This window comes from Idiotropiscis lumnitzeri, chromosome 11 (genome assembly GCF_059441095.1).
Source record: "Idiotropiscis lumnitzeri isolate Australia: NSW breed Sydney's pygmy pipehorse chromosome 11, RoL_Ilum_1.0, whole genome shotgun sequence".
Taxonomy (NCBI): Eukaryota; Metazoa; Chordata; class Actinopteri; order Syngnathiformes; family Syngnathidae; genus Idiotropiscis; species Idiotropiscis lumnitzeri.
Genome location: NC_142401.1, coordinates 15827539 through 15841306, shown reverse-complemented (window position 1 = coordinate 15841306; position 13768 = coordinate 15827539). Strand labels below are relative to the sequence as shown.

The 13768-nt window shown below is 42.0% G+C and overlaps 1 protein-coding gene across 9 annotated transcripts in view; it reads right to left on the bottom strand.

Annotated features, from left to right (window-relative positions):
• Nucleotides 1-13768, bottom strand: part of eif4g3a (eukaryotic translation initiation factor 4 gamma, 3a) — a 51789-nt gene that overhangs the window by 16618 nt on the left and 21403 nt on the right. For 4 of the 9 annotated variants that reach the window (XM_088308794.1, XM_088308800.1, XM_088308802.1 and 1 more), the window contains 10 exons: nt 11911-11931; nt 7764-7943; nt 7178-7289; nt 6921-7081; nt 6487-6621; nt 5968-6130; nt 3284-4030; nt 2697-2785; nt 1723-2008; nt 1013-1146 (listed from right to left, as the gene is read on the bottom strand). In XM_088308794.1, the coding sequence (XP_088164920.1) occupies nt 1013-1146; nt 1723-2008; nt 2697-2785; nt 3284-4030; nt 5968-6130; nt 6487-6621; nt 6921-7081; nt 7178-7289; nt 7764-7943; nt 11911-11931 (2028 nt within the window). Of the gene's footprint in view, nt 1-1012; nt 1147-1722; nt 2009-2696; nt 2786-3283; nt 4031-5967; nt 6136-6486; nt 6622-6920; nt 7082-7177; nt 7290-7763; nt 7944-11910; nt 11932-13768 lie in introns of all 9 variants that reach the window. The other 5 variants (XM_088308799.1, XM_088308801.1, XM_088308797.1 and 2 more) reach the window with 4 other exon arrangements.

Below are 13768 nucleotides of genomic sequence, written 5' to 3'. Positions count from 1 at the left end.
TAAATTTGTCTTTCAGACAAGTGCAACGGTAAGTGAATTATCAGTCTGAATAATTAGGCTTCAAAACACTAATGGTGTTATTTGCATTTTTGGTGTTGCACTGAGTTTGACATAGTGTGACAAAATGCCAGAAGCATATAGCGGGCCAATGACACCAGCTTGCTAGTGGCTGTATTTGTTTTTGTTGAATGAGTTGCGAGTGTGCAAAGCCTTTGTACTGTACAAAATATGACACCATTACTTAGTGTAATTTCCCCGGTATTTGATTACTATCACAAAACTACTTGTGAACAGAAGTCAAGAACAATATAGTAGTGGCCCACATGCAGTTATTTATTTTAAATGCGAGTTTGAAACATTTAAAAAATGTTGGAAGATGCTGTTGTTACTGGCAGTCAGGGAGGCAGTGGAATTGGTGTGGGTGTGTGTTGTATTCCGTCTTAATCTCATATATAATCTTGTGCTACAAACGCAGAGTTCCTCTGTGACAATAATTGATGCTGCTATGTTGCATTTTCTTTTGCCACAAAACGAACGCAAACCTCCAGGCATAGCGAAAGCCAAGAACTGCACACGGAGCTATAATGTTGTAAATCAATATAATAAGCATTTCAGAGAAGTCAGTGATAGATGAACATGTAAATAGCACTGATAATCCAGTAAACTCTCAAATATAGCAAGAAGAGAGCTTTTGTGGCCAACATAGAAAGCCATCAAAGACTTGGTTTATTTTGAGGTCCACATACAAGTATGCAGTATACTCTTCTTTTTTTCACTAGTAAAACAATTCAGCAAGCTTATAGGCTGTCAAATAAATGTTCAAACAGCTCGTAAAGCATACAGCAAACAGCATACGATTACATGGACATTAGACTGTACACCAAGGATATAGAATCCATGCTCAAACGGCTTTCAATAAGCCTGTAGATGAAGACCAGAGTGGTCCATCAAGTGTGGTCGGTAAAAATCATCAACCCAATCACCATCACCCTCTACCAAATGATGTACTCACCTTGTCAAGCACCACGTCGCTGATTGGCGGGAGACCCTCTGGTTTCTGTGTGCAGGCGTGCATGAATTGGAAACGTAACAAGAAGCCCCTGTCATACTGTCGCTTCTTGCTGGGATCGGACAGGTCTGGACCAACTAGCACATTGTGAGAAGGAACATTTTTTTATAAAACAGACAAAGGTGTCAGGATAAATATTTTGTGCTCTTCTGGGTAGGATTGCGATGGGCTGAAAATTGGTTGGTAAATTTCAACAGAATATTAAGATGGTTGCATTTGGAAAACATTCCAAACTGAAAATAGAAATGGAAAAGGGATTGTATTTGATTGCGGTACAGTATAGTATCTTTTGTCATAAGCAGATATTCCGGCACAGTGTTTTAGTGAACAATTATTTCAGTGAAGAACAATCATGAATGTGTGTCAAGTATAGTATCCCCTGACTAAAAAAACAACTAAAATACAAACTAAGTCCCATTCAAAATGTTAAATACAAGGATCCAGTTCAAGATGCAAATGAAAAAGCTACTTCACACACGCTTCTCAAGCATGGTCTGCTTATTTAAATCTGGATTGCGCTCAAATATAATGCCCTCCACTTTATTGGAGGCCCCCTATCAAGAGCCAACTTCAATTTAGTAAATTTCTGGTTTATTCCAACAAATATCCATATATTACCGTTGAATTCTAGTCTTGAGTGGAGTTTCTCTCACCTTCTATGTCTTGTGAAGCCCCAGTGGAATTGTCTTTGTCCCCGGGCGACACGCCGCTGTCATTGCTCTCCGTCTCAGAGGTATGTCCTGCCCCGTTTCTTAAAGGCTCCGGCTCAGCATCGCCGTTCTCCTCCGGGACAGCCAGCCTTCTGCCGGCCTCGGGGCTGCTGATAGGAGCTGGAGCGTCGGCAGAGGGGAAGAGCAATGGCAGTGCCCCGGAGCCCCCCAACAGAGCCGACTGCAGCGTCGGATCCACAGCGACAGGATCTACCGGCCGAGGCTTGTCCTGTCGAAAGAGTTCATCCAAACAGGTTCCTCGGTTTATGTCGGTGCAGGCATACTACCTTTTGAGCTCACGCATGGTATCCAATCATCTTAGTTTGTACAGTGGCAAAAGAAATACGGCACAAGAAAGCGCAGACATTATTGCTGCACTTGCTGTCATTTTATTGTTTCCGAAGGTATTTATTATAGTTAAAAGGCCTGAGAAACTAAAGAACCGCAACACGTCCATTCCCACGACCAAAGTTTGTACACATACAGCCAGATGAGCTCATAGTGTTACTAAACCTAATATGATTAATATTAAAAAAGTGAGAGCTGGTAGATTTGGCTGAAAAAGAATTTAATATCAGGCAATAGCGATAACTGATTTTTTTTACCTATTGAAAAAAGTAAATTCATTACAGATCATATAAAGCACAAGTATAAAAAGAAAAAAAATATGATTCAACATATCTGGTACGAGCAGCGTGGATGATGGATGACACCTTGCTTGACCTAAAAGTCAGGTCTAAGCACTTTCCTGCGGCACATGTGGAAGCATTTGCCGCATGATTTAATGAACCTTTCCGCTCCTCTCTCCCGCCAACCGTTGTGCTTCTTTGATACACTGACATTTTTCAGAGGCTTTCGTTTTGAAAATGAACACGCACAACTATGTGAAAAATGTCCAATCATCTTCTATCTCTTACCTCATTCTCCTTCAGAGGTGTGTCTCCAGCGTGAATCAATTCATTTGGTTTCCTCCAGGTCTTTGGTGTAGCAGCTGAAGTCTGAGTTACTGCAAACGAAAGTCACACATGTTAGAACTTTTTGCACTTTCTATTTAGTTACACAACACATTTCAGGCCTTAAGAGTTTGCTTTGAAAGCAAACATTTCATTTCAAATAAGAGAAGATTTAACAGTGTCATATTATAGAAAATGGGCTTCTTTATTCCGTGTACATAGACAATTGGGTTGTTCTTACTATCAACGCACTATTGTACTTTACAATAATAAAACTTCTGTCTTGCTTTGAATGAACATGTGGGGCTACTTTGCTACTGTATTTTAATGTTGGTCATGATGGTGGTACTTGGGAGAGGTAAATGTTTTTTAGGTGGAACTTGATGGAAAAGGTTTGAGAACGATTCCTCTAAGTGACCAATGAGAAGTCCTCCTTTTATGACGTACTAACCAACTCCAACTGAATTAAACTACTAGATTTTAAAAAGAGAATTATTTCTGAATGTAATGAAGGTTTAGATCAAAGATCGGCTTCCAGTGTGTTTATGTACCTGTAGTGGGGCTCTTCCGAGTGAACGAATTATGCTGGGGATCTGTTTCAGTAACGCCTCCAGGAGCCTCTGCCCTCACGGTGGTGGCAAGGTCATTTCTGTCCAGTGGCTGCTGGGGCTCATCGGTCTCTGCTGTGGTCTGGACCAGAGGCGGAAGGCCTGGTGGGCGTATGACACGCAAAGCCGTGATGGGGTTGAGGGTCAGTGCGATGGGCACCGCCGTCAAAGACGCCACAGGAGCCAACTCGGCAGTGGGCATCTCTGGCCTGACGTCAGGTGGCAAAGGTTCCGAAGAAGTGGTCTCTTGGAAAGCGGGAGAAGAAGCAAGAGGATGTGCTCCAGATGGGGACGCCAAAGGAGTCTCTGGTGCCGACATGTCCACATCGGTGTCAAGGTCTGCGACGCCATTCACAGCCTTGGGAATCGATGATGGCGAAACGGTCAGAGTCCGAGACGGAGCGTCTGAGTGAGGCTTGTCAGAAATGCAATGTGCCGTCGAAGAATGTTTATGGTCCCCGCCAGAGTAGAAAGAAGTTGACGAGGGCGGGCGGTCACCAGTGTCGACAGCTGTGGGCGGTAGGGCCACGAGGTTGGGCTGTGAGGCAGAGAAGGCAAGCTCTGGTTCAACAGTGGAAGAAGATTCAGATGCAGGAGCGCTGGCTTCCAGTCTCTCCAAGGGAACTTCTGGCTGCAGGAGCCCAGGTGAGGAAGACTTCTGGCCAATTGGCTCCAATTTTGGCGTCTCATCTGGAGGAAACAGAAGTACTGGTAAGTGTTTGCTACAAAAAAAAAAAATCTCTGTTTATCCAATTCTATAGATGGTTTTGCTGTGACATCAGGCATCTCTGGATTTGCCCGTGGTCAACATGTAGGAGATCAATGTGTTACGTTCCAGTGCTTTGCGAGTAATGTATGCGAACAGAGGTGTTTGACGTCAACAGTACTAGTGGGAGTCACAACATCTCATTTAACTGTTTACCAGCACCAATTAGGAATCAGGTCGAATAGACAGAACATATGACAAGAAAAAGAAAAGCCCCTTGCAGGACCACGCACTTCCTCACGAGTATGAAAAAAGTGTTTTTTGACAAAATACATGGATACATGCAAAATATGTGCTCGGAATAAAATTTCCCTTTTGAAAATACATTCTTAATACACGTATAAAAGATCCACTAGCCGAACCCAACAATAAATGGTTTGAAGCAAACCCCCAAAAATATAGTATATCTTTCCCCAGTTCGCATAAAAAATACCATTCAAGAATGGCACAGAACTGCTGAAAATACCTTAACAAGTATAGCAAAAAAACATTACACAGCATACAGCAACATGATTCTAGTGTATTCTGCAAAAACGAGCGATGAGGCTCATTTACGACACTGGCCGTAAAAACACAAGAATAGCCCTTTCGTAAAATCATAGAGTATGAAATTCACATACATAGCCGATTTCCACACAAGTCATGGATAAGGGAGCCAACAACGAGCAACCTGATAATTTACAGGAAATGAGAGCGACTAAGGCTATGTTCACACTGCAGTTCGATTCCTGCGACATGCAACTGTTTTTTTTTTATGCAGTAACAGTACAATTATAATTTTTTTTCTCCAAACCAACCCGGGCCCCTTTCGTATGTGGATTTGAATTGGATATTTGAATCCGATACAAATTGTATATGTAAAGCATTTTGCCCTCAACAGGGGTGCCCAAAATATTTTACATTTAATTATTTGAAAACTTAATAATAAAATCAGCAGACACATTACTGCCGCATTGTTATAACTACGGAATAGTTGTTCTTTTTAGTTTCAAATGGCTTATCTTAAGTAAAAACTAACATTGCATTGTGGCAAATGATAGAATCTCTGTCAGTTATTACACACGGTGGTGTTGTAGAAAAGTGGTAAATGGTCATCGCGGCAAACATCCGGAGTACTGGATGGGTTAGCCAACATGTTACTTGGTAGCTTGCAGCAGAGACCATATTAGTACTAGTTAGAGTAAGCCTTCGGTGGTTTATGACACACATATAGCTGCCATCTTGGATATGTTTGCTCCATGACTAAGTAGTGTATCTAAAGTCAGTTGTACATACAATATATCTGGCCAGCCAGTCAGCCTTACAAGTTGGAGCAAAGCATTTATTCACCAATAATGCTTCTGGCCTCAAAACTTGCTTTCAGGTGTTCGACACAAGTTTAGGGCCTATGTCTAACAAGAGATACAACCATCCATTATTTAAGCCGCTTTGCTAGGCGGGGTACACCCTGAACTGTTCGCCTGACAATTGCAGGGCACGCAAAGACAAACAACCATCCGCCATTCACACTCACTGTCATACCTAGGGTTACATGCTTGGCAAAAGTGGGCAGGGGGGACATAGCGCAGCCATCACAAAGGTGGAGGACATATATCCCCTCCGTTCCCCCTGAAATCTGCGCCCATTGATTGGACAACAACAGTTTAGAAAAGGGCAAATTACGTTTGTCTGTAAAAGAATATTTTAGGTTTATTCTAAACTCTCACCACAAAGCCCATTTTTTCAAACTTCTTGTGAGTAGTTTCCCTGAAAATGGGAACACGACTGTTTCCAAAGCCGAACAAAAAGGTCAGGCTTTTTCCCTGAATGAACTGTGATCACATTTCAAAAGAGGAGGAGGAGAGGATGTGTTGAGGCCCACCTGGCCCTGGTTTGGTGTCTGGGGCCCCGGGTGTCCCGGCTTGTTGTGGCTGCTGCGGGGTCACCGACGGTTCCGGCGCTAAGTCTCCGGAAGAGGCCTGCTGAGGTTGTAGAGGCGGCAAGGGCGACTGCAGCTCCGGAGTTTGCCTGCTGCTCAGCGGCTGCTGCGGTTTGAGGTAGAAAACGTGAAGATAATAATGAGGGTGGGCCCAACACAAATCAAAAAAAGGCACAAAGATGCACGACAGCATTAGACAAAAACAAAGTACACAGCAGAATTAAGCAAAATCAACAATCAAAAAAGGAAGAAACAGGATTAAATTTGATCTGAGAGCAATTACAGCCCAAAGGAAGCAGACACATACAAGCCAAAAAAAAAACAAAATCAAACACAGAAAGACATCGGAAGAGGAAGGACATTGTTAACGTTTGGGGACACAGAGAGAGAACAAAAAGCCGCCACATCAACCTTCCAAACAAGCTGCTCTTTTGGTGCTAGCCTTAGCCTGTGGAGGCCTACCTGAGGGGGGGTTGGCGTGGAGGAAGGAGGGCCGACAGGGGGGGTTGAGTTTCTGCTCCCCGATACGCCCGCCATGATCTCCTCAGTGATGTCCTTTCCATCCTGATTGGGGTCGCGGATACGAATCTGGGAGGACAATGGCACAAAAACAAAACACCTCACCTAAAGCGCACAGGTCCAACAAAAGGGGTCCTCTGAACCCACATTTGCACAAGCACTATGAGGGTTCCATTCTTTTTTTTCTTAAAGATTTAAAGTTTTTTTTTTTAGACAAATAAGCTAAAAAAAACTGCTTTACAAAGTGTAATTACTGTATATACTGTATCTTAGCAGCCTTGAAATCTCATATTACGGGATTGTCATGAACTAAAGACCCGCTGTACTAAAATTGCCAAGTGGTGAAACGGTGCTGAATGAACTTCTAAGGTACTCACTGTTTTCTTCTCGCGCTTGGCTGGTGGAGGTTGCTGTGGTGTAGGCACTATGATGGGCGGCGAGGCTGAATACACAGCCTGCCCTGGGTAGTAGGGTGGGCCAGCTGTGGGAACGGGGGCGGCGACAGATGGTGACACGGGTGGATGGTACCTGAGGGGATCTTTGGGAAAAAAATATTTTAGCATGATCACATTAAAAAGAACTGGTCACAATTGACGTCGCTTTTTGTGTGGAGAGCGCAATTTGAAAAACTCACGATAGGGAGACGGGTACTCCCCTGGTCCTGGACCTGGGTAGAAGGTGCCAGACCCCGGGGGCTGGACAGAATACTGGTGAGGAGGTGCCACATATGCAGTGCTGTGACGATACTGCAGAGAGGAAAAGACGATAAGGAGCAGACAAGAGCACTCCTTCCCTGGGGCGCATTTGGATAAGTTTGTTTCACACCACAAGAAAACAAAACCGCTATTAATTGGTCAACAGCGTCATGCGCAAGCTTTCCTTCTACTCTTAAGCACTCCATTCCTCACAAAGCAAATTGTACAGAAGAAAGAACAGGTTACAGACAAATATTCCTAATGCACAGCAAACCCGCATTAGAAGATAGTGGAGGATATGTTGCAGACCCAAGATACGGCAACATTCAAATCTTGCTAGCAGCTTGAATACTGCAAGACACCCTCAGCAACGTCCTAAAACTCCTTTATCTTTTTAAAAGGCAAAACAAGATTTCAAATATGCATTTGACTAAGAATGACTCTCCTTTTTAATGAAGAGTGACCGGAAGCACAGAGAGATGTGGGGATAAACAAGTTCCACACAGCTGAGACACTGCGCCCCACCTGCGGGATGTAGTACTGTGCAGCCTGTGGCGATGGGAACGGCATGGGCGCCATGGTCATCATGATTGCTTGATTAGTAGGGTAGACAGCCGCCGTGGGAGCTTGGGAGCCGGGCCGTATGGTCGGGGTGTTCGTTGGGATGGTGGGCCTTGCAGTCTGCATCTGAGTCCTCTGGAAAAACTGTAAGGGAAATAAAATCCAGAAGGAGGGAGAGAACGATAAAGACAGCTGTTGTTCTGTTGGTCTTGATTTGTTCAACAAAATTCCACCACCCATTTCTACACTGCTAATTAGACATTCTCGCCTGTCACGTTTGTCAAATAGAGCAGTTTAAAAGTAAGAAAAAAAAAATGAATGGGAGAGAAAGGTAGAGTGGCACCCAGTCAGAGCGCTAAACTCGGACGGAACTTTCTCATGTGCCGGAAGATACTGTTCCACTCTCATCTTACAGTTGGTGGTAATGTGTTTTGTTTAGCTTTTTTTTTTTTTTACAAAAAGACTACCAACTATCTTACACACTTCATTCACCATCTTTCGGATTACTGCCCGCCTCACTTCAATGCAAACTAACTGTAAAGATGAAAAAAATCGAACCACTTCTTTCCACATTTCCTGGAAATCAGTAGTAGTTATCGCACAGGCCTGCTAGTTAACAAAATATGAGACACACTAACCCAACTAACAAACAGAGACCAACCACGTGCTTTTTAGCTTGACAGATGTTAAAAAGCTGCAAGATTTTCATTGGATTCGCTCATTAGTGCAATTAAACCCAATGCCCAAAACGACTAACAGCCCTTTGCTATTAATAATTATACTTAATAACCAATAGTTTAAAGACAGCACTTAGCATTTACTATGAAGGGAGGGAACACAGGAGATTCCCATTGTGACATCACACAAAGCATAGTGCTTTGTGAAGCCGCCAAATAAGCAGCGTTGCAGTCTTGTTTTGTGTCCCAAATCGATTCAGCTCCTGGTAAGAAGCCCGTTTCACTCCCTTATTTCAATTCTTGCTGTTGAACAATTAAAAAAAAAAAATCTTCCTCCATGTCTCATGAAGCTACATGACCTGGAGTGCTTACACTTCATTAATACCACAGCTCAGAGTTTAAATTACACGCAGTTGTGAAGGCTCTTCAAGGGGCCTTCTTGATTTGTTTACGGTTTATAATTCAGTTGGCTTGATTGCTGCTGCTGCAAAAAAAACCTAAACAAAAACGCGACGGCTGGCACTGTAGGACTGTAACATAGAAACCTTTTTTTAGAATGAATTGAGGATTATGTGGATGATCATTTCCTGAGAAGTAAATTGATCCATATGCAAGGACTTTTAGATGAAGCCTGTTCTAGAACCAGAAAACTGCTTCTTCCTTTTTGATGACAATTTCCCTCCAATGAGCCCTCGCTCTTCAATTTCATTTTAGGGGTAAACCCTGAAAATGATCATCATGCATTTTTTTTGCCATGCTGAGGAATAGAAAATGTTGATTACTTTGACAGCATAATACATAGACGATATATTTCCAAATGATATATATCCCATATCCATAACTAAATCACATGAACGATTGTATTCATCGCGTGGAGTCTGCAGGAATCTGTTGGCCACCGAGATTCACATGTAGTCAGAAATGGCCCAAAAAAGGCGATCAAAAGTGCAACTGAATGCAGAAGAATTGAAGAGGATGGATTACTGTAGCCCTAACACCTTCCCAACAATTATAACTGCAGACATGTATGAAATTAACTAAATTTAGAGGGGTACAGTAAAACCCCTCCATTACGAGTTTTGAGTTCACAGTCCTGGCATTTTGTAGATTTAAAAAAAAAAAAATCATGAAGTATAGTAAATTTTGTATTTTTGCCATTTGTGGGGTTGTTTTGAGTTTAAATTCCCGCACATCACAAAAACTGCCGTAATGTACTGATTCAGCCAATCAGAGCATCGTCATCGCTTTGTCCGCTGATTGTTGGTTATTGTCTGTCAGGAGACTCAGCGTGCGCTGCAAGCCTTGCTGAGCACGTCCGCATTTTCCCTTTCGGCACGGAACGTAACGTTAGCGGAGTGGCTTCCTGACATGGGTCGGCACTGCATTTCCAAAACAGCGCTGATGGAGCCACCCAGGCATATAAAAGTAGAAACACAGCCAGCCAGCAACTACCCATAATGTTCATGTTTAAAAAATGAATAAATAAATAAATAAAACAAAAAAAATCTTTGTAGCTCTGACCATATTTATTATATGAGAAATGAGGAATTTGCAAAAAAAAAAAAGGGGGGGGGGATTCAAGCAAGGAAATGTAAATTTTTCAAAAAGTGGGAATTATTGAAGTGTTGAACATTTTTAAGAATGATCTAGAATTGTTTGAGACTTTTGGAATTTGAGGGGAATGCATAACATTTGTTGGTGACTTGGAAATTCAGTGAGGCGCCTGTGTCGCCCAGTGGCCAAAGGGTCACCGGTTTGAATACCGGCACTGACTGTTCGCTGTCTAAGTGTCCTTGGGCAAGACACTGAACCACAAGTTGTCTGCAGGTTGGCATTCTAAATGAGGAACCGTTCTAAATAGCCTTACGTGGTTAAACAGAATAAACAAATACAATTTCCTCACAGAAAACGTGGACTTCAAAAAGTAAGAATACTGTAATTGGAACGTTGGAATGATTTGAATTGGTGGAGAAATGGATAATTTGAGGTGAATTTCTAAAATGTTTCCAGGGAAAGTGTAACCTTCTTTAGTAGGAATGTTTGCAATGCTGTTTGACGTTAGAATGACCTAAATCATTTGAAAAATGGGGAATTTGTCAAATTTCTCTATTAATTTGAATGTTTTTTTTTACTTGTGCAATTACATAAAACATCAAATTAAATCCTAGACTGTCTTAAATGAGCTGAATATGTTGATGTTTGGATAGATTTAAATTAGTAGAGAAAAGTGGAAGTAGAAAAGCACTTAAACATTTACATAATGAATCAAATGTTTTTTTTTTATAAACTGCCAAGTGAAAATCTAGAAATTGACCAGGATCGAAATTAAAATAAGAAGTGCATCCATGCAACAGGGACGGACGGGGTTCTCTCAAAAAAGACTACGTTTACATGGAGCCAATATTTAGGTTTAGGTCAAAATTCCGATTCTGGATTTATTTAGAATAACTTGTTTACATGGCTTGAGTGAACAGCGTTACACCCTCCACATTTAAATAACCCAATTAAAATTGCAACGCAAGGACGTCATGATGCAATTATACGTCATAGCCGCTTCTCTTGTTTCCATTCTCCTACTTGCATGTGTTAAAAAGTGACAGTTATATTTCATACTAGATTAATGTTTCCTCCTCTCTCCAAAAGTGTGGTGTTGTACTTACGGTACTCTAGCTTTTGCCATGTTGTGTTTATCACTTCTTGTGTATTTCGCGTGGCTTGCGCGCCAAACACTGTGCATGCAAGCACTTCCAGTACTACAAAGACCAAGATTGCTTGCGAGTGAGCCTGCGCAAGGTGTCCCGATCGATTGGGGTGTTCTGCCGGCGTATACATGCGCACATACTCGGATTAGAAAAGGAATAGGCATGATATTCTGACTTTTAAAAACCCGAATAAGGTCACATGCGCATGACAAACCTGAATAGTGCCAGTATTCGGGGTTTAAAAAGTTTTTGACTGCATGTAAACGTAGTCAGTCTTACTACTTTGAGGGAAACAAACTGTGAGTAAAACAAGCATATGAGCCTTGTTAATCCCGCATGCTGTTTGTGCAAGTGCGCAAGCTGGTTAGAAGATGAGTCACACACAGACAAAATGGCAAATGATGAATGGGCACAAGTCAAAGCGTTTCCTCTACAGCAGGGGTGGGGAGCCTACAGCCAGTGGACAAAATAGAGCTCACAAATGTTCATCATGTCTAATAATAAACATGATTTTGATCTCGGCATCAGGGTTTGCTACTAAATTTAGTGTGGCGCTCTGAATACCTGAAATGAGGACAAAGGTTCCCCACCCCTGCTCTCTACAAATACAAAAAACAACGCCAGAGGTCCGTCACGTGAACTGTGAGGAGGGGATGGGAGAGCCTGTTGGGTTGACCCTCATCCTCCTCATCATCATCATGCCATGCAGGTCTGTCGGTGAAAACGTGTTACCTGGATGGGCCTGAATCCTCCCTTGAGAGCAGGAAAAAGAGAAAAGCCAATTGCACTTGTGAGACTGCAGACAGAGACACGCGCACGTACGCACAGAAAGCAGGCAATAATTTCCGTCGACCCGACATGGACAAAAATACGAGTCTCACAATCAGTGTTGAGTGGGAAGGTGAGTGGAAAACGCTTAGCGGGTACAGTCAGAATTGATTGGCTTGTCGACACACACGCACACTGAGACAACCACACATTAGGACAAACAAACAGATGCTTACACATGCAACACACAAAGGCAGACACTGACACAAAGCACAAAATTACTAATACACAGACACACAAATACGCACACATGGCACAAAGAGTTGCAAACCTGCAGCTACACAATACAAATCGACATGCTTGCACACATTCAGCCACACAGACACGCACACACACACCAGCTACCCACTTAACACAAATTGACACAAACCTAGCGTCACATATACCACACACGCACACGGTCACTTCGGCTTGCAATGTAAATCCAGCCTTAAGCACTTAAATGCTTACATTAAAAATATCATTAAATCAACAGCCTGAAGCCCATTTTCTCCACGATTTTCTTAAGGAGGGACATTTATCTGTTTACGCTGAACTCCGTCACTTTCTCCTCACTGTTGCCTGTCTTGCACACCCACTCGGAAAGTGGCTCTGAATAATCACTTCAAATAAAACTTAAAATGAATTTAATAATAAGTGCAAGCATCTTTCAATAATCAGTACAGCCAATATACAGACAAAAAAGAACACTCAAGTTAGAATTTGATTATGTAAGTCAAGGCTCAGTTGGGTCTATATATATATATATATATATATATATATATATATATATATATATATATATATATATGCATATACAAATGGTCATTTCCAGAGGCTTTTTTTAAGGGATTTTTGAGGGTGTGCGCACAAATGCACTCACGCACCAAAGTATGCATACTTGCTAAAAAGACAACACTCTTGGCCAAGTGAATGAATTTGCTCATGGTTACACATGGAGTGTCTTACTCAGAGCACAATGGATGTTTTTCCATTGGAATAGAAAGCCTTACTGTTCGGCTTCATCTGCTTTCCGATTCCACTTCCGTGTCGGCACAATAGAGCATGGCGTCAGTCCGTGACAGCCAGCGCATGCAGTGTGTGTCTGTGCGTGCCTGTGCGTGTGTGTGCTCACAGTATTGATATCAAACGCCTCATACTCATTGTGTACATACGACCTGTCAGAAAAAAACAACTAAAGAAGGTAGTCCAAGATAGTTTTGCATCTGAAGGTGTTGGTCGGTGCAAAGGGCATGATGACTCAGCAAGCCACAAAGCAGGCCGTCGGTAATTGGACATGTTAGAATCCGCATTCAACACACAACACTGACTACATGGACAGATGTGACCTCATTACTACGGCCTTTTTCAGATTCTACTGACACTGGATCACATATAAAACTGTAGTAGATATAAGTAGATGCTTTAGCAACCCGTAATATGATAATGTGTCCTTGTCCTCTTCTTGATTCAGTGTACAGTGGCACATTGAGATATGAGTTTAATTCCAAAACCAATCTCGCAATTTAAAATACTTGCAGCTCAAATTATATTTTTCTGTTGAATGTATGAATCCCGTTAATCTGTTCCAGGCTGGCCCGCAGATATACCCATAAAAATAGTGATAGTATTATTCATAATGAAAGCATACATTCATGACATAATCCAGGAGAATGAATAAGAATTAGGGCTGTCAAAATTAAAGCATTCACTCAAGTGATTAATCCAAATTTTTTTTAACTCAGTTAACTCCGTTTGATTTACTTAAAAAATAATTTACATA